The sequence below is a fragment of the Vidua chalybeata genome, chromosome 8 (genome assembly GCF_026979565.1).
Source record: "Vidua chalybeata isolate OUT-0048 chromosome 8, bVidCha1 merged haplotype, whole genome shotgun sequence".
NCBI lineage: Eukaryota > Metazoa > Chordata > Aves > Passeriformes > Viduidae > Vidua > Vidua chalybeata.
This window is the reverse complement of record NC_071537.1, coordinates 17,900,367-17,924,423: the sequence shown is the minus strand read 5'-3', so window position 1 is coordinate 17,924,423 and position 24,057 is coordinate 17,900,367. Positions and strand designations below refer to the sequence as shown.

The 24,057-nt window shown below is 40.3% G+C and overlaps 2 protein-coding genes across 2 annotated transcripts in view; one reads left to right on the top strand and one right to left on the bottom strand.

The window, feature by feature from the left end:
• The window catches only part of WDFY4 (WDFY family member 4), a 113,464-nt gene that overhangs the window by 73,753 nt on the left and 15,654 nt on the right, over positions 1 to 24,057 (top strand). The window contains exons 47-52 of the mRNA XM_053948975.1: positions 10,895 to 10,937; positions 11,752 to 11,871; positions 12,334 to 12,451; positions 13,124 to 13,233; positions 18,391 to 18,544; positions 20,147 to 20,238. Coding sequence (XP_053804950.1) covers positions 10,895 to 10,937; positions 11,752 to 11,871; positions 12,334 to 12,451; positions 13,124 to 13,233; positions 18,391 to 18,544; positions 20,147 to 20,238 — 637 coding nt within the window. The remainder of the gene's footprint in view (positions 1 to 10,894; positions 10,938 to 11,751; positions 11,872 to 12,333; positions 12,452 to 13,123; positions 13,234 to 18,390; positions 18,545 to 20,146; positions 20,239 to 24,057) is intronic.
• On the bottom strand, positions 800 to 6,326 carry LRRC18 (leucine rich repeat containing 18). Its single transcript, XM_053948976.1, has 2 exons — positions 6,017 to 6,326; positions 800 to 1,687 (listed from the first exon to the last, which is right to left on the bottom strand). Exon 2 carries the CDS (start codon positions 1,655 to 1,657, stop codon positions 875 to 877), a length of 783 nt encoding a protein of 260 aa, XP_053804951.1. The 5' UTR covers positions 1,658 to 1,687; positions 6,017 to 6,326; the 3' UTR covers positions 800 to 874.

Below are 24,057 nucleotides of genomic sequence, written 5' to 3'. Positions count from 1 at the left end.
GACCTGACTTTGTCAATTCAGAAGCTGACTCTTGGATCATGGAAGACAGTGACTCTTCTCTTAATCACTTTAGTCACTACTTATGTGATAAGCCTGGGACCCTTAAAAAGATAAATATTTTTCCTACCCATTCTACATCCTCCTTGGAGAGAGATTCAGAGGCCAGCAAAATCCTATGAGTATGGGCAGTCATGCTGATTGTGTTGTACAACTTGGAAGACTGCTGCATCTAGGTATAGCACTCAAAATCCCAAAGAACTTGCAGAATCTGGCCCCTTGATGGCAACCAGGATCACTGGTTGTCTATATCTAAGTGTTGTGTTTGTACTGCTTAGTTACTCCTGTGTTACTCTTGTGTTTGCTGCCTCTGCTGAACTGGAACAGACTTGCAGTTCCTACACTGACAGTGCCTGTTTGAGACTCTGAGAGCTTGGTGGCAGCCACCAGCAGCAGAAAGTTCCCAGGTCTTCTTCCTTTTCCTCCGAATGGTATTTACTGAGACTAGTTGAACTGTGTCTCGCCCTATGAAAATGAGCAGAAATAAAACCTGAAGCTTAGTGGTGGGAATGGATTTACTAGAAAAACCCGTTGTTTAAAAGATCCCTTCACTGGGCATTGTACACAGAAAAGACCCCAAAAAGCTCAAACATGGAGAACATGTTTGACAAGCCCAGATGTAAAGAGCCTTTTCCAAATACACATCTGGTTTAGTTGTTCTGGTTTTCATTCTAGAGACCACAGACACCTGCTTCTAAAACAAAGCTGATCTTTAAAGAAGCAGAACTATAGGAAAACGGAGGAGGAGGGTAGGCAGGTTTTTATTTGCTTGGGCTTGACTTCATGGAACATGGTCTGTAGAGTGCCTTGGTATATTTCACAGATTTTCGTCTTTTATTCTCCATTCTTCTTGGTTATCGATAGCAGTGGAATTGGGTGTAGTGAGTGAAGGGAAACTTGGCTTATCTGAGGGGCCGGGTGTCATGTCCTCTAACTTGTGCAGCTCATCCCTCTCACCCTGACACGTCTGCAGGCAGGAATTGCACAGGTCTTTCTTTTCTACTAAGTAAAGCGATTCTATGCGTTTAATGGTGTCAATTGGCTCATCTTCCTTTGCGAATTCTGGTAAAGGGTTTCTTTTTACATTCAGTCTCTCAAGCTTGGGGAGTTTTTTCACGCTCTTCGGGATGATGGTCAAGGAGTTGTCAAAGAGACCTAGTTCAATAAGTTCCCTCAGGGCCCCAAGAGTGGTGGGAATAGTCTCAAGACAGTTTAAGCCAAGGTTGAGAGTACGCAGGTTCTTGAGGTGGGTCAACTCTTCTGGTAGACCTTTTGTAGTCAACTTGTTGTTGCATAAATTCAGGTAAGTAAGGTTCTGAAGTGTGCCTATTTCTGCAGGCAGCTCATCAATCTGATTACTATGCAGGTCCAGCCACATCAGATTCTGGAACTTCTCAATGATGTTTGGAATCTTTCTTAACATGTTTCTGCTCAAATCAATTTCCTCCACATCAGCCAGCTCCAGAAGGCACTTGGGGAAGATGGCAATGCCCATTTTGCTTAACTCAAGACGGCGCCTTCCATTAAAAAGTACCCGGACTGCGTTTTTGGCCACTTTCAAGGTGATCCTTTTCCCTTGTGGACCTTTTCCCTTGGGCATCTCTCTGCTGACAGACAGACAGACCAGACCCTGTGGATAAAATGTGAGATCTCCAATAGAGCTTTTGAAAGCCATGGCTGTTAATCACACAGTTATATGTTAATATTACTGCTAGATTTTTCTGAAGTTGTTTTTTTTGAGGTCAGAACTTTTCAACTGAAAATCTGCAGCTCTGAAAATTCTTCCTCAAAGTATTTTCAGTAGGTGAAATTTTAATAATTTACAATATTATTTCATTGCAATGTAACATTTATGTTACATTACAGGGTGAAATTACAAGTGGGACACATTTGCTGTCTTTCATTCCTAAATACTGATTTGAGCTTAGGATATAATGAAACTGAATGAAATATGTTATTGTCCATCAGCCAATTGAGGACTGGAGAAAAATATACTGTGGGTCTCAACACAGTCCTTAGAGACTGCATTAAAAGAAGCTATCCAAAATTATCTCATTCTACCAGATCAACATTTGCCATCTTTACAGGCCTGGCATTTGCTAACAGGCTGGTTAAATTTCTTGTGTAATGGACTTGAGATTTGGGCTCTGGATGTTATTGAAAGATTAAAGGTTTAAAGGAAATTATTAAGAATTTTGTTTTGACCAGGACTTGGAACACAGTGGCCTCCCAGACTTGCCAGAACGACTGGCGATTCATACATCACCTACAGGGCAAACTGCAACAGGGATTGATGTCAGTGCTGCTTAATGCCATGTTAAACCAGGCTTTGCTAAGTGTCTCCTCCTCTGGATACTCTAACTTTGTTATTTTGTTCATGCTGTGGGATAGAGGGTCTCCCACTGCAAAGGCACCCTGCCCTCAGAAAAATGCATATAGGTGTAGTAGTCAGACTTTTGACTCATACTGATGCTCAGCATGTGCTACATGCTTCCTGGAATGAGGCCTGTAAGAGTATAGTCCACTTACTCTCAGGTTTGGTGAACTCTTTCTAATCAAAGGTCATCAAATACAGCTGCTAATTATGGCTAGTGGCAAAGGAAATAGGCTGATTCCCTGGAAATGGATGACAATGTCCCTCCCAGTGAGAGTTTAGAGAGGAGCACAGGTTACAGCTGAGTAATCTCAGGTCTGGGTGCTCTGGCATTTAATTTTGAAGAGTCAAATTGCAGCTTTGATGAATGATTGTTTAGGACAAAATATAGATTTGTCAACAATACATGTCCCTATTAGAAAGTCTTCACTACAAACCCTTCAGGCTTTTTGGCTACTCATTAATCATGTGTGAGTACATGAGGAAGAAGCTCAAGCTACAACTAAGGCATTTCAGCTTCTTTTCAATTACATGCCATAGCCCAAAATAATGCAAAAGCATTAACCCAGCTACCACCCACTCTCCCAAGAGCTCTGTAATGAGGCAGATGCTTCAGAAAATACTGGAAGCAGTGCAGTGGATTCAGTCTTGCCCCAAGGGTGAGTTCCGAAATAGGTTTTTTGCTATTTTACATGAAAATATTTAAACACAGTTAGATGATTGTGTGTCACTCCCATGTTTCTGTCTCTCATGAATACTTACAGAACCATATTACCAAGGGGCAATGTCAATGCTGTTCTATCTATATGTTGACTGGTAACTGAAGCAAAGTACTCTACAGTGTAAGTAAGTACTCTTTCCACCTTTGTTGATGTTAGTGTAAATAATTTCCCCAGGAGTGAGTATAAAGTTCTGGAGATCAAAACAGCAGGATTTTCTCATCACAGCTCACTCATTTTAAGGATTTTATGCAATATTCTTGTTGGCAATTCTGTGAAGATAAATTGAGCTGTATGGGGAATGCCAGGGTCCTACTGCTGACACAGGACACCCTGAGTACTTTCTGGTCCACAGAATTGGGGTCACTGCCATGCTTCAGAAAAGATCTATAGGGGAGCTTTCTTAAGTGTTGGTAGAATGGAAAGAGACTTTCTGCTTCCTGTAATTGACATGAACCAGGTGACCTTTGGGTCCGATTTTTTCTTTGTTTGAATTTTGTGTTGGACAAGTCGACCAAGACATTCGGTGCTTTTTGATAATGAAGCTTTTCAAACATGTATGCCTTTAAAAAATGAATGGGAGCCTCAAGGAAAAACATGTAATTTTTTCCCCTAATTTCAAAATTATAGTTTCTTTTAAAATGCTTTTATAAACCATGTTCAAATCTCCGAAAACATTGTATTCAGTTCCTATACATTTTTTCTATTATTTTTTATTTACAATTCAAGAGAGCAACATTGAGCCAAAATACTTCCTTTCCTATTTTACAAAATACTATCTAGGCAAAGAATCATTCAGTTGTGCCACTGTTCTGGTCACTGGCTCCCGGTGCCGGGTCCCCCTGCGCTGTGCGCGCCTGGCAGCACTAGAGGGAGCCTGGCGTACAAGGTTGAGTGCTGCCGTTCAGCCCGCTGGCTTTGAGTGTTTCTCTGTCAATAACCCTTTCCAAGCTGTTACAAAGTTTGAACCTGGACCTTTCACGTTTTTAAGTTGAAACAAACAGATCAGTGTGATTTTTCTCAGGACAGTTCTCTTTGTATGATGCGCTGCATAATGTGCAGGTTCCAAAGATTTTCTTCCCATAGCCTGCTTTAGCCAGATTTTTTTACATCCAACTGTGAACCTCTCAGATGCACTGATCAAGTCCCTAAGGAGTGCTCACTCTAAGTGCTATTTAGTTTGGGTTAAAAGTTGGAGCCATATTTCAAACTTAGAAAAATATGATTTGCAATTGCAAAAATAGGGATTAGTACTAGAGGACTGCAGAAACATTTTAGTGTGCTTGACAACTTGAAGAGGATGAATAGCTCTCCTGCCTCTGCATGCTTGTAAACTAATTATCAGTGTTTTACAGAGCTGTAGCTGGAAATAATGGAGCTTACTTAGCCATGTTTTATTGTCTTTGGTTCAGTGTAAGACGCCTCCAGTCCTGTAGCCACTGATATTAAAAATTCAGGAATCACAGGAGTCCTCCTTGCTTAAAAGTTAATTATGCCTGTTCAATCTTATGCTCACAGTGCATCTTCTGGAATGGCAGAGGGAGAGGTACATGTGCTGCTCTACCACCTAAGAAGTGATAGATAATAAGACTTTCCACCTGTTTTCTCTAAACCTGCATCCCACTGCTGGGCTCACGCTCTGAGTCATTGGCAAGCCTTTTCCTCAGGTGGAGGGTGCTGTATTTCTGTGATAAGGTCTCACTAAAATGGATCTTGACTAGAAAACCCTTTCCCTTTCTATCCACACTTGTTAGAATCTTTAGCCTGGATGGGCTTTTGAAGCCCAGAGCTTTAGGAGTGTTTAGAGGTTGATCCGATACAGAAATTAATAGAAAATGTGTGTCAAGGACATTGTGCTGTCTGTGGTGCTCAGTGTTGCTGGGAGCTGCAGGGATGGAACAGACCTAAGCATCAGTACTAAGACTGTCAGTGTCTCTCTGAGGCAAGGAAGGATTGGGGATTATTCCTTATCTGCACTTAAGCACTTGCACAGGGGTCAGTCATGACCCACTGTATCTTAAGACTGCCCAAAAAGGATGATCTTATCCTAAAAGAGTGCATATTTGGACCCTGAACATCTCTTTTTCCTTTCCTGGCCCAGGTGGGTGCAGAACTGGCCTTCTTCCTGTAGCACTGCCTGGTGCTTCAGGGCCTCCTTCTCTGTGGTTCTGCCTATTATTTTCTTCTAGGGTTGGTTTTTCCTAGTTCACTGCACCTGAAGCTGTACAGGACCATCTTAAGCCCATCTTGAACTACTCTGTAAGAAGTTTCCTCTGTCTTGCCTCTTGGAATTCTGCATGCTGCAGAGCAGCAAGCCCAGCAGAGCTCCACATTCCCTACACCTCTCTGGTGGCAGGAAGACTGTGAGGTGACGTGTGCTAATTCACCCATGGAATAGGTGATACTGTCATCTGTAGTGAAATACTTGCATGTAGAGCTTAAAACCAGCATTCGTACAGCAAATGATTTTGCATGAAGCCAAACAGTTCCACTTCCCTGCTCACAAGCCTGTTACCATTTCTTGTTGTTGGATATGATCTGTTGTGGAAGAGATTAATTCACTGACTGTCTTAAATGCAGTCTTAAATAGGCAAGATTTAGACTAAATTTAGATTAAATTTAGACAATTAGATTAGATTAGATTAGATTTAGATTAAATTTAGACAATTTAGACTAAATTCCACCATGAGTAAGTAGTTTGAGAAAAGTTTCCTTTCTTAATATTCTCATTTTCCAGATGACTTCAGGGCCACTTGTGCTATCACACAGTTCAAAGTCACTTGCAAAACCAAGGCCCAACAAGAATAAGTAAAAACATTGTTTCATCTTAACAATTCTGCCAGGCTGTCCCTGCATATGATCTTACCGGCTAAGTTGCTTGAAAGGCCCAGAGGGTGAGGTGCAGATGTCACAAGCTGCTCGGTTTTTCTCAGTAGTGTGGGCTCTTACTGTGCAGTTGTCCTCTGTCTGCTCTTCTTTGAATAATGAATTAGTCTTTCAGTCTGTAAATAAAGCCATGAGGATGAAACACAGGCAGTTTCCTTTCCACAGTCCTGTGAATTCTGAATGGTACTTCCTTGATGGAAAATGGCAGCTCTTCAAGAAGCTTGTGTGAGCATGCCAGTGAGGAGTGGCTAAAGGGTTTCCCCAACTCCAGGGTCCTGCTATTCAGTGTTATTTCTGCAGCTTATGAAACTTGTGTTACCAAGCAACAGGAGTGCTACGCCCTTGGAGATCATTAGCATAATGGTTGGTTCCAGAATGCAAGATCAAGCTGGAAAGAGAAGACCTGAATGGCATGCAGTGCCTGGAAATGTTGTATTTCAAATTATGCCAAAAGAAAAAGCATCTGGAGTTCATTAGATGCTGTTAGTCAGCTTCTAACATTGCCTTAACTGTCCATTTTAGTCACTTGACTATTTCATTTTACTTGGCTGTAGCAGAGTGAGATATACTTGTCTGTGCGTGTTAAAACTCAGGATGTTTGTGGTACCATCCTTACCACGTGCCACATGGGATAGATGTGGACACTGGAGGGGAGGTTCATTCAATGGTGCAGCAGAGAGTATATGATCTGCAATTCATCTGTTCATATGTATCTATCTGTCACATCTATCTACAATATCTATCAGTGACCCTTCAAAAGTGCACTTGATATAATGATTTCCATCTGGAGCATGTGAATTTATTGAAATTTGTCCCTATGACTGAGGTTACCAAGCTCAAGTTCTTAGTAACTGATCACAATCATTTCAAAATAATATCTGAAAGAAATACTAACCACAGAAGAGAATAAGCTGAATGGTTGGTTTAGGTATTATTCACAGGAGATGCAACATTAAGGCCTCTCTTGCTGATAATAGGACCAAGATAGTATTGGCATAAAGAAGCTGATGATGTTAGTGTACTTGTCTGATTCCAGGGTTGGAGATTGCATTCTGCTCACCTAAACAAATTAACTGGATTTACTTGATGTGTTTCTTCATGACCTGAAGTATGCCTGAGTGCAGCATCTCCACAGTGGAAATGTTATCCCTTTGGTTTAAGCACTGTGAATGCACATGGTGCAAGCAGTGTTCCATAAATGAGGGAGATTCCTTTCTCCCCCTGCCCTAGCCCTTTCAAGAAAACCTGCTTCAAGGAACCCTACTTGAATATGGTGTTTATTTTTTATTTTGAATTACATCTCAATTCTTCAGCACAGATTAAGCATAACTGGAAGGTGGACTGGTACAGTCAAACAAGGAAGACGCCATTCCTTTAGAATAAAGTAATCTAACTTAGCACACTTCTAAGTTTGAGAGAGAGATCATTTCACAAGGGAAAGCTGGTATTTTTTTGGTAATTGCAAAAATTTTTAAAGAAAAGTTGGTTTATGAGAGCCTTGGCAGAGTTTTTTAGACTGTGGTCTGGAGGATGGAAGGAAAATAAAAAGTTAAAGCAGAAATCTAAGAATCAATTAAATTTATTGGAATTTTCACGTTAATTTTAGTGAGGGCAAAATCTTATCCTTTGAGATTATCTCATCTACAATGAATCTCCAAATGGGTTGAGGTCCACCTATCTCTAGCAAATGGCACACTGGCTATCACAAGGGTGAGATCATAGTCTGATGTTAATGGAAAAGGGATTAATAAATCACATATAGAGTAGCCAAAGGTGGATCATCATTAGTACACATCATGTTTACATTCTGCCATGGCTGGTGTCCTACAAATACCTTATAAATTAAAATATAGATATATCTATAGGTATTATATGAACTCTCTTGAGTTCATATAATTTCACTCCCTCTAGAACTCTAGCTATTTATATTTATAAAGCACTTCAGTTTCTTTTACAAACCAGCCTTTGATTATTTATTTATTTTTAAATTCACTTACTGCAGTTGGGTAGCTGATCTTCATCTACACTGAGCTTTTGCTGTGCTGTCTAGAGAGGTGTTGGCTGGAAAAATGCAAATTGATTATCAAGGAGAAGTAGGAATAGGCTTTAGCTGCCTGTAATGCAATTCTTGTTTTGAGACCCTGAGTCAACAGAGGAGAATGGAGGATTTCAGATCTCTGGGGAATTAGAGGGAGCATCCTCTGAGACCCAGAAGGATGGCTTTTACAGGGGAGAGACTACATTTAGCCTTGCTTATTTTCATGACATGGTGAACTTGTCAACCTCTTTTGAGTTATGTAGTGGCTCCCAAAGTCATCAGAGAGAATTATTTTGACCCTTGTATGGTCTTATTAGCTGTTTAGGGCTTGGGACAAGTAGAGCAAGTGTTTCACTAGGAGGTCATGGCACCCACAAATCAACATGCGTATATTTACATAACATCCACACCAGACTGGCCCAGTTTAGTCCCATGTGAAGCATTTTATAATGCTCTCCCCTGCTCTCTAACTCAACCAGAAATCCAAAATAAACCTGGATGGTTTTAGTGAGCAAGTATGCCCCTATGGAAAGGGAAGAACCTAACTTGATCACTCTGTAACAAACAGCCTAATCCAACCACACTTCAAATAATGCCAGGAATCCTGATCCTATTACATCCCTTTAAGATACCCTCTCTGAGTTCCAAATGTGTCTTGGAGGCCTCACAAAGGCCACTGGGGCAGCGCTCTGTGAAATGTACATGCAGTGTGAGAGGACTTTATTTTAAAGGGTAAGTGTTCACTTTTGTACTTTGGAGCTCCCACACTGATGAGCCATGTGTTGCTCAAACTGGGGTGTAACACAACTACTCTAGTCAATAGAATTTCTTCTGATTTACACTGTGTAACTTGTATACTCTATTCTTTTTTTGGACAAAGAGTGAAGATCATATTTTTCTGTACTGCACATGAACTCTACACCTTTGTGTGTACTGGTTTCCAGAAACATAGCTTATCATTATTAGTTTTCATATGCTTAGCAGAAGACCTAAGCAAAGCTTAGGAATTGTAGACCATGTGCTAGAACTCAACCTGGCTTTCATGTTTATGCATTCAAAACCCTTCTCTCAGACACACACTTTTCTCTAAGCAAAGAATAAAATAACATGTAAACCATAGTGTTTTTCCTTTATGTACGCTATTAAATGGTCCAGGATTCAATAAGCAGTAAAATTATTCATAAGCATGAGAGGTGGTTGATGAGACATTACTACTGCAAAATTCAATAAAATGGTAATGATCATAGACCATTCTGGTCTTTTATTTAGATCTTTGAAGCTACTTTAAGCCTTGCTTTGTGGGTTTCTAGTGTGATCCAATGCAGAGCACAGGAGTAAAAAATAGCAGCTAGTTATTCCTGCAGTAGTTTTATAATCTATGCCGAACTGATTTCCTTACACTTCATGAAGTGAAATGTCCTGACTCTGAGCTGGCACCTTAGGATTTGTTTTACTGTTAAGGGGAAGAGCCTCTCTTACCACCAGTATTGTATCACATCAGTAAGCTTGTTTACTTTGGTAGATGAAAAGTTTCTTCAGTCTGTGTACTGGTTTTAGCTGGTATAGAGTAAATTTTCTGCATTGTAGGAGAAAATTGTGTTTGGATTTGTGCTGGAAGCAGTGTTGATAATTCAGGGATGCTTTAGTTATTGCTGAGCAGTGCTTACACAGGGTCAAGGCCTTTTCTATCTCTCAAACTGTACCATCAGGACCATGGGGAGGCTTGGGGTGCATAAAATGTTGGGAGGGAACACAGCCAGGACAGCTGATCCCCACTGCTCAAAGGCGTGTTCCACAGCAAACTGTGTCACACTGGGCGTACAAACCTGGGGGAGTAAGAGGCAGGGACATTCCGAGTGCTGATGTTTGTTTTCATAAGTCATGGTTACATGTGATGGAGCCATGGAGATGGCTCAATACTGGCCTGCCAACGGGAAATAGTGAGTGAATTCCTTGTTTTGTTTTGCTTGCGTGCACATCATATACTTTGTCTGTTAAACTATCTTAACTCACAGGTTTTCTCACTTTTCCTCCTGCAATTCCTTCATCCCTATGCAGGGACAGTGCTTAAGGGACTGTGTTGGGCTCATTTACCAGCTGGGGCTAAGCCATGATAATCCAGTTGTCACTTGTCTCAGTTTTGTCTCTAGATGTTGACAAGAGCAAGTCCATGGTTTTCAGATACTGACATATGTTCTGGTTCAGTGCAGTTGAAATGAAACTCTTGCTTCCTCAGAACCTTTGATTCTTATTTTCAAGTGAATTCCCCTGCTTTTAGTTGATCTGGGATTTTTTTATTCAAAGTTTTAATATCAAGTTGCATTTTGAGAACTAAAAATGTGGAAAAGACATGTTTATTACTTTAAAAAGTATTAAAATGACAATCTACTCTTTAAGAACCATGCTTGTTTTGTGCAACAAAAGTCTTTGACATGGAGGCTGAGAGAGTTCTGTTTTCTGAAGTCAGTGTTTTCTGAAGGCTTCAGAAAAGTATGAGCTTTTGAGAATAAGGCTTCAGATAGAAGCAGACAGGCTTAATGGTACCTGTCATTGGCACTCTGTAGCTCCACAATGGCATGAGACTGGGAGTACAGACTGAGCAGCGTGGCTTAACTCAGAACAGTACTAACCTAATCAATGACACTCTGATTTTGGAATTATTTGAATGAATCAATGATGAAACTTCAGCCTTCTAGTGTTGGTGTTCTCTCATTTCTGTGTGATGGGAGTAGGGGGCACAGGGAGCACAGATGTTAATGTTTTGACTTTCTCTTATTTTTCTGAAGTAGGCTGTTTCAATCAAATGTTTGTTCCATACAGGAAGCACTCAGGAGGGGAAAAGACAATGCTCCAAAAGTGGCAGGTAAGCTAAATCTTGGCTGCACATAATTAAGCAAAGAATTTCACCACAAGGTATGTCTGCACAGAGATATGTGTGTGTGTGTCCATATGTACCTCAAGGCCTAAGCTGTTCTCTCCCTGCTGGAGGTGAGGCTGTTGGCAAGAGGAGCACAGTATTTGCATCTGGTTATTGCAGAGTTTTTGCTCCTCCTGCTATGAAACATATGGTGCTACTGTCTGGCAGATTAAGTGTGATTTTATGCACATTTTTAAATTGAGACCAAAGAGAGCCACCTAGTTGAATGCCTGTTCACAGATCATCTATACAGCTAAATCAATGCACAGATGTTTTGCTGAGCTGGGAGACGTGTTTACTTTCCTGTAGCCGTGATCTTGGTGACTCGAGACAAATGAAGAAATCCATACCTTCTTGCTTATATATAGCACTCTGTGCAGCCTTTTCTGTATAGGCAGTTATCCAGGATTTTCCAATACCCTGACTGCATGCATTTGGCTCACTTTTAAATCAAGAAAAAATGCTCTGTTATGCATAAAATCATAACAGCATGATTATAGACAAATGATTATAAACAAATGATTATAGACAAATGCAAATGGCCTGCCTGAAGAAGAGACAGAATGAAGACAAGTTCTGTGGAATGGATTGTTGTAGAAGAAGTATTGTGTTGATCTGAATGGCAAAGGATGATTGATTTCACTATTTATATAATTCTTGTCCTGGTGGACCTGGGAACCACAGGCCTGTAAGGGTGCCTTTGCATGTTTTTTTAGAGGCAGAGTCTGGAGATTTTAATGCTTGTTTCCTTTCCCTGCAGAAGAGGGAGATCAGCAACTTTGATTACCTCATGTACCTGAACACTCTGGCTGGCCGCAGCTACAATGACTACATGCAGTATCCAGTGTTTCCATGGGTCCTTGCTGACTACCACTCTGAGGTCAGTGCTGGCTGCAGAATTCTGTACTTTCTGTGGTAGCAGCTGCACAAAGGATTGGTGAATGATGCCACTGAAGCAGAGGGGTCTAGACCAAGGGTTTAAAATTTGAAGTAGTTGGTTTGAACTGTACTGATTAATTTTATCTTCAAGTCAGCATACTGAGGATCATGTTCTGTGGATGAACATCTGTTTAATACAGACCTAGTTAAGGACATGCTGCATCAGCTCAGCATGTAGGCATGGATAGGTTTCTGTGAACACAGAGAAGGAGGTTTGGACAGAAAAGCCTTGAGAGCAATTTGCAACCTGCCAGGTCCTTTATTTGTGAAGTTCCAGAGGAGGCTAAACCTGTGACCTTCTTGTATGAGTGAAACTTCCAACACAGCCTTGCCATCTCCCAGTGTCACTGGGATAGTTATGACATCTAAGATCTTAAAACCCCTCTGCTGGGTTTCTTTTCAGACTCTAAACCTTACTGATCCTCATACATTTCGAGACCTGTCAAAGCCCATGGGAGCACAGACTGTGGAGAGGAAACACAAGTTCATCCAGCGCTTCAATGAAGTGGAAAAAAGTGAGGGTGAGTATTTCAGGAGGCTAATAGACAACAGAGGTTTGAGTCCCCTCAGAACACCCAAAAACTTTGCAGAGCTGTGGCTAAGGGAAACACCATGCCAAGGAGAGCCTCTCTCACTGCTGTATACAAATTGTGTGACAATTCAAAGAGAAATGTCTCTTTGAAAGAAATGCAAATTCTGCCTTATGTGCCTTGTACTGCTGCATTCTGTTCTCTTCCCTTGGACAGGACAAAAAGTCATGTTCCCTGGAAAAACTGTGCTGTTAGCAAAGCTGCACACATTGGTCTTATTTGTTAGCTAAACTACATGTAGAAGACTGCTGCATGCAGGTTAACTAATGGCTACCTTAAGAAAAGGAAACAGAATGTTGAGGCTGTTGACCTCTAGAGATCAAGACCTTTTTTGGCACTACTAGAGAAGGGGATGGTCTGGAAAGTTAAAGGCCTTATTCATCAGAAAATGAAATGTGGAAGGCAAAAAATGAACATAGTTCAATAGTAACTGTGCACATTCAATGCACATATTCAGTGCAAGGTGTGCTGTAGTTCACAGGTCTTTGAACACATCTGCTTAAAATACCTGTTCCCTGTTGAGTTGTATTGTGGTAACTGGATGCTATGGGCTTGAAATGGTAGGGTTTTTTTACTGGAATCTAATTTGTGTGCAATTTCCAGGAGATCTGTCAGCCCAGTGCCATTACTGTACTCACTACTCATCAGCAATTATAGTGGCATCTTACCTGGTCCGAATGGAGCCATTCACCCAGACCTTCTGTTCTCTGCAGGTAAAGGGGCAAGATAACTTCCCTCCTACTCCTTGTTATGAACCATCTAGTGCATTACTGTGGCTATGTAATGGAGGGGAATTAGTTCTTCTGACATTTGATATACTCTCTATGTGGACTTGGGGCTCACTTGGAGCAACATTTATGCCATGAATGTTGAATTCAGTGAAAACAGCTTAAAGGGACTATGGTTGATGTGAGGGAGAAGGATTATTTAGCTTTGTGAGAGCTGAGGCATGTAAACAAATAGATAAGGTTGTGTTGCCTGTCTGACCATAAGCTTCTGGCTTTGGGGCAGATGAGACTTGGTATGATATTCTAGAAGATGGCAGGTCTTCTAAACCCAAGTACAGCCATGTGGCTACTGGCAAGTACCAGGAGCTTGCTGTGGCATAAAGAACATCCCTGGGCCAGGTAAGGACATATAGGTTCTGGCAAGTGTGAAATGATAGGGATTGTGGGATCAGCTTCCTGAAGAAGTGGGATGAGATTACAGTCAATGCTTCAGAAGGAATATTTTGTGTAATCTTGTTCTGAACTTGTTACTGTTTATACAGTGCCAAGCTGGCTTTCACCATGGAATTGAATTTATAAAAATTGAATGTTGTGTGTACCTTTCCTATCTGCCCAGGGTATAGAAACACCAAATTTCCTGATTGCCCTTTTCAGCAGGCAGTTGGTAATGCTCAAATACACTTGGGCTATAGCAGAGAGTTGTTACCCATGTGTTGTGTTATAACGGGGTCTACCAGGAGGACCAATCCTCCAAGGTGTATTTTTTAAAGAGTATCTTGCTGAAATGTACCTATCCTTGTGGAGAAATACAAGAAGATAGCTTGGCCAGAATATTTCACACTTGGAGACTGCTGTATGCATAGTATGGGATGGGCATGTCTCCTGCAGCTTTCCAAGTGCTTTGCTGTTGTGCTTTGGGTTTTTTTTTTTTTTTTCAGTGAAGTAATACAAATAAAGTGCTGTGTTAATTAAGTAATAAGCCCTATGATATCGGCTGTTACCAGCAGTAGCTGATGGGTTAGTGAACCACCTGAGGCAATGGTTGCCATCACACTCTGTGAGCCATATGTTAGCTGCAGTCATGAATGACTGTGGAGCAGTTATTTCTTCTTGTAAACAACAAAGGCTGTTGGCTCTCCCTGGCACACTTTTCATGCATAATGAGTTTGCAGTCTCAGTGAATGCTTTGTGACTGTTTGTGTGAGCAGCAGGTAACCAGCAGTTTTGTGAGCATAATTATCTTCAAAGGCTACTGAGATCTGAAACATGCAAAAAATTTTCTGGGTGTGGACCCACTAAAAGAAACTGTTGAACTCCTTCTGTTCTTATTCTTTTGCTTTTATGTTGGTGCATGCTCAGCTGAGCTCAGTGTTGTCATTTCCCCCAGGTAACTGGTCCTGTGGTAGCTTAGGAATTGCTAACTGTGAGATGCTTTCAGGCAAACAGCAGATCTGAGAACTGTATGATCAAATCAACGTCAGGTTGAAAAAAGAGAACTCCCACACTTAAGTTCTTGGAAGGGTGCTACTGCCTTTGGGAGCTGTGAAAGTTTCTCAGTATCTTAAAAAGTGAAGAAGCTACATTTATATCTGCAAATGGACAGTCTGAATACATGACAAGGACATGCAACAACTTGGGTGCACTCTCTGTGAAAAATTGATGTTGGCATAACATTTTGTCTCTCAAGTCAAACTGTTGATTTGCACTTGACCACAGAAGCATTGAAGTGAGGAAGCATTGCCTTCAGTAATGGGACTGTACTGGAGAACCTTTATTTCACTTTTTTTTGAAGTGTATTGAAATCTGACTCTGGATAAAAGTTTGTATGTGCTGTGCATATTGTACTGGAATGGAGGAAAACCTGGCTTATCAAACAGGTATTGCTTGGTACCTCCTGGGATTCTTTTCAAGAATTGGTCTCAGCACCACAAAAGAGCAGTAAAGTTTCCGTGTTTAGTGTCTTTATTGGAAAGGCATTCTAGGACCTGCCCTCAATATTGAGATTTGCTTTTATCAACTCAGCTCTTTTATCCCCTTTTATTCTTATACCACTCTTGCATTTCAGCTATCAAGTTGACTTTTCCTGGCATTTCCCTCTCAAAACTACTTATAGAGAGCAGGGTCTTTACTTTTCATGGTGTTACTGACACTTGAGCAGTCACTGCCAGCAGGGAACAACTTCTTAGCATCTCTGGGCATGTTGTAAGTCTTTGCACCTGCATAAGCAACTCTTAGAAGCACTGAAGTCTTCGGGTCTTGAGCACCACCACGGTGATGGATGCTTAGTGTTACAAATTTGTGGAGTTCGGACTTCTTTCTAGAGACCATTTTGTCTACTTGCTTTGTATATACCCTGCTGGACTGTAGTTTTAAAAATCATGTTTTTCCAGTATTTTTGATGACAATAAGGCCTCTACTGAAAGCAAAGAAAACCAACTTACTGTGTCTAGCTGTAGAAAAGTCATAAGAGTTCGTTGTCTTGCAATCTAAAAGCATAAAGCAATTCTTGATTCTCTTTTTCCCTTTCAGTGCAGTTTTTGCTTTCATAGAGAGAGAAAACTCATTAATTCTGATATAAATATATGCAAATAAATTTATTAATATAGGAAATGGGAAAATCAGTTATTGCTTCCTTTATAAATAATACAGGCTTAAGTTTTAAAGATATTACTTTTCCCTAAAATGAATTAGACAGCCAGGGAAAAAATCACATTTTTTCGTGGTGGTAATATCTTTAACCAGATTTGTCGCGCTAACAGCATTTCCTATGTATATATTATTTTTATTTAATACAGGTAATCTTTTTATTACAAATCATATTGTTTCTCAGGAGATTACCACCAGCTCTCATAAAAGCTGCAAAAAAAGATGAAAAAGCATCAATCACCACCAGACACAGCACACTGTGTGCAGATTAAATATACAAAGCCCTTTAATATGCTTCAATGAGATACTTGTTAGCTGTTGATTTATTTATAGTCCTCCTCCTACTCTGTTTTAATTTCAATTTGAATTTGACTCCAAGGGTCCCTGCCTAATAATGATCAAGAGCAAGATGACCTTGTGCATCAGATTAACTCCAGATAGGCTTGCTCATGTGATTAGCCACTTTTTCACTCTGTCCCTTGAATGGGTGTGGGAAGGCTTCACAATTGTCACTGGTGTAAGGAAGAAGGACAAGGAGCTAAAGCAGAACCATGCTGTCATTTAGAGATGAGGCTGGACCAGAAGCCTGACCAGAATTCACCTTAGGGCAAAGAGGGTTGGGATCTTTCCATCTGGAATATATGTTAAGTTTTGGTGTGAGTCTATGTCAAAAGACAAGTAAGGAATGGGACTTTAGCACTTGGGGTTTATTGACTACTGTCTTCTGATAACTTACCCACGAAGGTATTTTCTCCCTAAAAATATATGGCAAAAATTACTTCTTGACTTGCAGTTGCCATACTGTGCAGAGCAGATCTAAAGGAGTTGCAACCTAAGTGTGCAGGTACTCAGGGGGAGCCAAAAGGGCAGTGGTTCTTAGCATCAGAAACCCATGTGGGAACTGCTGCTGGGGTTCTTCTGATCCGTGGGAGTGGGATCCCATCCTCACAGCATGAGTGCCTAAATGTTTGCCTGTGTAAGAGATTGCAAGATCAAAACTTCAGCTGATTGTTACTGTGCAGAAGTACAGTAACATCCTCTTCATCTGGCACATGCAGCAGTCTACAGGCAGAGAATAAGCTAACTGAAGGTTTTGTTTTCCCAAGAGGTCAGCCATAGACAGAACCTGACTGCATCTCGTATCTTAAACAGATTGACTCTCACACCTCATCTGTGTTTTAGTGTCTTCGTTATACAGTCCCACTGGTTTATTCTTTTTGCCTAGGGAAGCAGCTTTGAGGATTGGATGGCTGAGGGTGAACAATCATTCATACATGTTCGCTGTACTGCAGAACTATTTAAAAGTATTCATTGTATCTCTGACAATCTCTCTTGAGCCCTGGCAGCAGGCTGTAGAGTTATGTCCTATGACATATATATTTTATATATATATATATATATAATCCAAATTAATTAACCCCAGTGAGAAATATCTATATTAGCCTGGGAGCACTGCTGCCAGCACCTGAACTAGGTATTGAGAAACAATTCAGTTCTGTCACTTTAATACAGTTAAAAAGTCAGCTTTGCTCTGAAATAGTTTGGTGTTTCTGAAAAACTCATTCAGGTGATCTCCAAAAATTGATTTTTATTTGGTTATTTCCATTACTATTGAAATTTTATGTTACATTAAATTCTTCCATACTCCATGTAGGGTTCCATATGTAAAGGTAAACCTGGATTGTCAAAAATGCATGCAGTATCTGAAATCCCATTAGGAAATTCTGTAGGAAAAATGGCTTCATTAGGAGTCATATATCCTTCATTCTGTAAGTGACTTTCATTTTAATTTCCTCTTGAGGCCTTAGTTTAGAATGATGTCCTGGGATACTATGGCCATTTTTGTCTAGTGTTTGACTCTCATTAATCAAAACTTATTCAAATATTCTCAAGATGTGAGGTACTTTTTCTCCTCATTGCTTCATTGCTTACCAGTTCAGCTCAGGCCCCAGAAATTATTTTTTTCTCTCCTCTTTATGCTGTCTTCCTTCCCATACTGAATGACCAGTCTCTGCACACTCCTGTACACGGGGCCTTTCTTTTTTTCCTGGATCTAATTAATTTTAATTGAATGGTAACCTCCCCTTCTCCAAGGATTTTTTTCACAGGAGAATTGCACATGAGATTGTTCACAACTGTTTGGGTCACAACTGAAGTAGTCCATTGCTTGCAAATCACTCTGGGACAAAATAAATTAATTGCTTTCAGAAGCACTTGAAATGGGTATGGGGATGTTTTCAAGCTGCCCATGATGGCTCCTGCTTGCCTCTGTTATTGCAGGCTGTGCTAAGACTCAAGCTTTATGGCCTGTCAACATACATATCTACAAATCAGGGCTAAGAGAGCTCCTAGCAAGATGACTGTCTATGAAGCTGGGACAGATCTTGAGACATCCCCTTATCAATCATGATAAGGGGCATTACAAAATTGGCTAACGTGCTTTTAATGCAACAGAATACTCACACTGAAGTCTTTTTGTCTGCCTCCATTTCACAGGGTGGGAGTTTTGATGTTGCAGACCGGATGTTTCACAGTGTCAAGAGCACATGGGAATCAGCATCAAGGGACAACATGAGTGACGTCAGGGAGCTCACCCCTGAGTTCTTTTACTTGCCAGAGTTCCTAACTAATGCAAATCACTTTGAACTTGGTAAGTTCTGTAAGTGTTCCTCCCAGCATCCTACCAAAAGGAAAGCTCCAGATCACATGTTGAGAGCTGGTCTCTGGACTATGTGGATGAGCCTTTCTAACCATGAGATCAATTTTTATTCAAATAATACTACAAGAATAGAAGCTTCTGAAACTGAATTATGTCAGGAGAACCAAGTTTCCAGCCCATGAAAAGAAGCAAGTAGTTTCTATTAATTTCTGGAGAAAAGAATTACATGTTTTGTAACACAAAACTGGAGTTTTATATAACCAATCTAGTTGACTGCTTTTTAAAGTTTGGCCTGTATTATCATATTTGTGTAACTATTGAAAATGTATTATTCTTTTGGAGATGTGTCAATTGTTAAATGGTGTTGGTGAAAGGTGGTTTCGGTTTTGTTTATTTTAATCCGCACGAGATCACAATGTGATTAGTTTCCAAATCTCCTCACTCTCATCTTCAAAGGTTCTGCACAACTCACATGGACTTCATATATTTTTGCTGTCCTCAAGAGCATCACAATGCCCTCTGGAAGTACACTGTCTCTAGATCTTTCTGTGTCCATGATGAAGGCTCAGAGAGAATCCAGAAAAAACACTATTCAGAAATAGGCATGGCAGTTCTGACTCACTTCACTTTACAGGACTTTCACATCATTTGCATTGCAAAGCTGCTTTCTTTAATAGACACTGGTTGGTTAACAATTAAGGCAGAGGAAAAATACCTGAAGAATCATCCTGAATTTGTGACAAATTGCAAAGGCAACTTAACCCATTGAAATGTAGCTATAATTGTATTTAAGGTATCAGTGAAATGAGGCATGCTAAAAGATAGTAATGTTTATAGTTTTATAGTTATATATAACAATAAGGGAAAAAATCTGTTAGAAGTTTGTTGAAACATAAAAAAGAATTAGGATAGTTTCCTCCTGAGAGGGGGCCAAGAAACAAAGCCTGGTTGAAATCAAGCTACAAAGACTGGATTGAGTGCAGGGACACAAAGGGCACCAGAATCTTGGCAGTAGAGAGCAAATAGACAGGAAGATTTTAAAATAGGCAAAGCCAAGAACCCAAATCTCTTAGCTGCTAAATTGTATGGAAACTTGTGGTCCCAGAGCTGAACCTCAATTTAGATTTGAATTCATCCAGTTGCACAACACTGTGCTCTGAATTAAGAACATATGCTCACCTTCTGAAAAGGATCAAGTTGCAAAGGACTTGAGAACAAAATCCCTCTCAGTGGCTGTTTTGGTAGGAATATTTGGCAGTAAGGCCTGCAGGATTATGTATAAAAAGAAAGTTGTGCAAACACATTTGTCTTGTCTGCGTTTGCATTCTGTACTAAAATGGTTTGTGCTGAGGACATGCATATTTTTACTGTGTTTGTGACAATTACTAGAACATCATCTCACTGGTTTATCACTGGATCACAAATCCCAGAACACTGCTGCTTCAGTCTTCTATGGCACTAAATTTGATGAACCTGAAACTGCATGTGGGAAAATCACCTCAATTTCCTTTGACTTCAGTGTTTTAGCAAAGTTGTTTCTATTTTCAATGTGTTTGATTCTTGTTTTGGATTCTCCCTTTGTAATTCCTGCAGGCTGCATGCAGGATGGAACAGTGCTGGGAGATGTGCAGCTTCCTCCTTGGGCAGATGGGGACCCCCATAAATTCATTTTTCTGCATAGACAGGTCAGTGAATATAAAGATTTATGACAAAATGCTGTTGGGGTCCCACTGAAAATGAAGCTCTGAAGGCCAGAGTCACAAATGAAAATGTTGGATCCAAATGCATCCTGCCTTTGTGAAGTTTGTATTGGCTCTGAACTTTGCATGTCTGTTTCTCTGACTAAAAATTCACCTTCAATCAAGGCAAACTTTCCAGACCAGATGTGGATTACAGATAGGTTTGTGGCATGAACATATCTCAGCGCACAACTGTAAGAGAACATAATATAATGCACAAGAATTTATATTCATACAGTTCCATGTTGTTGCTAACAATCTCAGTGTTTGTTTAAATTATTTATTTCCGTCTCTAAGTCATGCCAGAACTAAAGGTTCTTTTTTATTTTTGGGGGTTGGGATGGGGGAAACCTAATGTAATTCTCTGCCCTTAATGGAGTCAGCCTTGGCAATTTGAAAGCAAATAGCTCTAAGGTCCTGAGACTTACTGCAATTAGTGCTATCTATTAATAGTCAGAAAGTCTTCCATGTGATGTCATCTGCTACATAAAAGTGAATGCAAGTGCAATTCTGTATGAAGATTGTTGCATTGAACTCAGACTTTGCAGCAAAATATCTTGGTGCAAGTCTCTAGTGCTCCTGCATTACCCCATCAGATTTCTTAGGGTGAGCTGCATGTGTGAGTGCACACAGATTGTTGCTGTGTACAGCTGTGATGAATTTGTTACCATTGGTGGGGCTAAACAAACAGCCTATGACTTTCAAGGCATTGCATTATCCTGGTTTGTCATGCTGCTTCACTTTTTGCCTCATGGGTTCTCACCTCTGCTCTGCAGGTCCTTGGGATTTCAGCTTTCTCTCTCGATAATCATTTTGTGGGTTATTATATCCAAACCTGTGAATACAACCATCTTTTCTATTTTGGTGTCTCCAAATAAGCCTCTCCTCAGTTGACTGCTCCAAATTCTGGCTTATATCCTCTGACCCCCTTAATACCCTAACTACTACTTCTTTTCAACAAAACCAGTCATACTCTTATTTTGTAAATACTTTTCTTCACTGTTCTCTGAACCATTAACAGCAACCACAATGCTCCCACTAAGTTCCCATTACTTTCATAGAATCATAAAATGTTTTGAGTTGAAAGGGACCTTAAAAGATCTCCTAGTTCCAACCCCTCTGCCGTGGGCAAGGACACCTTTCACTGGATGAGGTTGCTCAAAGCCCCAAGCAATCTGACCTTGAATATTTTCAGGAATGGGGCATCCCCAATTTTCTCTGGGCTGTTCTAAATTCTAAGCACCCTCACAGTGGGCAATCCCTTCCTAATATCGAAAGTAAATCTACCCTCTCTGTTTAAAGCCATTCCCCTTTTTCCTGTCACTACATTCCCTTGTGAAAAGCTCCTCTCTGGCTTTCTTGTAGGCCTCCCCTTAAGTACTGGAAGGTTCCTTGTGGATGCCAGCCTGGTCAGAGAGAGAGAAACGACATTTGTTTCTCACAGTGGCTTGTGAGAACTTTACAGAGTTGTAGGAATGGTGATAACTTTTTCATATAAACAACCTGCAGGTGGTGTTTTTTCTACTCTGTTTTTCTGTTCTTCTCAAGGACTGTGAGAAACTAATGTTGTTTCTCTCTTTGTGACCAGGCTGGCAGCCACAGTTCCTGGTGCCACAAACTCTTTGGCTTGTGAATGACTGAATATGAGAGAGAGCTAGTTCAACTCTAGTTTCATTTACAAATGCTCAGGTTACTGCAGTGAGTGAACATGGATATGATCTGAGCCTGTGCTTGCCTACTTTTCTTGTGCGGTAATCCTGCCTTTGTTGTTTTGGGTTTTGTTTGTTTGTTTGTTTGTTTGTTTAATGACTGTTGCTTATATAGTGTGACTGTTGATTATACATTGAGATATTTCATCTTTTCATTTAAGAGATTAAGAGGCTCTCTTTAGTTTCTATTTTGAATTTATGACCTGAACACTTTAAATCTGTGTCAGAAGAATAATGCTAAAATATATTTAAAGGAAGTTAAATTTCTATCTTGCTGCTTTACCTATTTTGAAATGGATAACTCTTGTTATGGATAACCTACTAAAAAGTCTGTCTTCAATCATTTTGAAAATGCAGTTCTCTACCAGAGTTTTTTTTTTTGCCAAAGAACTGAAATGGAGATTAAAAGCCATGTTCAGAATGTTTAATTTCCTGTACATACACAGTAATAGGCATTACTGAGACAGACATCTCTGAAGCTGTGTAGAGAGTGACTTAAGAGGCTCAGAGCTCTGTTCACACTGAAAGATGAATGTCAGTGCCCATACATAACCACAGTTACTAGGAGGAAGGAGATCCTCATCTAAGTTTTGTGTGCACTGTAGACATGCTGCTGGAAGTACAGTGCTTGCTAAAATGAAGAATTGGGTCCAGTGAATGCCCTGTCTCCTAACTACTGCAAATTGGTATTGGCCATTGAGGTCAAATATGCAACAGTTCCCTTATATTCCTCAGTGGCTCCATGGAAGGCATGGAGGTTTTGGGGCTGTCTGGTTCCTTTTGCTGCTTTGTCTTGTGATCTTTCCAAGGTGCTCAAGCTCTGTTTTCCAGGTCCCCAAATATGGGAAAGGCAAAACTGTCCTTCCCTACCAGCTATGCTGCAGAAAAAAAGCCATGTATGACTGAAGGATGCTGCAGTTTTACACTGATGCCTTTTAAAGAAAAACACAGAAAAAGAAACACACATCCTGATGCTTTTTAAAGAAAAACACATCCTGTCTATTCTATTGTGGTTGTTTGGAGTGTAAACTACTGAGCTCCTTACTGCTTGTGTTATGGTGAACACTCCAAAGGCACTTGGATACAGTGGAGAAATCTGCTTTTACCTTGTGCTTTAGAGTAATGGTGCAATTTGGACATCAAACTACAGTCATCGCTGCATAGCATGGGTTTAGTGTCACTGTAGAATGATCTCAGATTGTGTGAACTAGATTTGTTTTGGATGAAATGAAAGAAAAGCTGCACTCCAGTTGTGTGCTCCAGATGCTGGTATCATTCAGCCTGCAGGAGCAATCTGGATTTAGTTGGAAATAAAACCCCCAGAGTGTATTTAATGTGGATACTGGGTGCTCTCTACCATTTGTTTACAGAACTGCTTCCACTGGGCTGTACCATTTAATAACATTGGCACAGCTGATAATTTAAATCTCAAATAGGAATAGCTTAGCAAATGAAAGATCATGTTGATAGACGTGTGTTCTTAATAATTTGCCAGACCTGATCAGATTTCCTGTACAGTCACTGCAATATTGTCTCTTCAACCATAACTGATACTAGGTACTACACAGGGGAGTGCAAGAAATCTTAATTAACCTGCCTGAAAGACTTTGTCTAACCCTAAGTGAAGAGTCAGAGATCTTGAATTCTGAAACATGAGGGTTTCTGTCTCCTCTGATGATATCCACAAGGCTGGAGGTACTAATTACTGGTATTGTGGCCATTTTTAGGAGGCTTCGCAATGAGTTTGGTGCATAAAACAGATTGAGGTTGACACTGTTCTGAGGTCTGACTATTGCTTTCAACAATATGAGAACAAATAATTATTCTTGACATAAAACTCTGAACAGCTTCCTGTTTCATGCTTAATAAGTTAGGAATCTAATCCACTAAATAAATGTATTTACTTCCTCCCTAAACCACAAGTTCTCCCTCCCTGGCTGGGCTTGCCATAGTGAAATTCTGAGTCTGCACAGTTACAGCTCTGTTAGTTTTTCTGTTTTGCTTTGGCAGGAATGCCCGTCAAAATTTACAGTTTGTAATTCATGGACTAACTGCT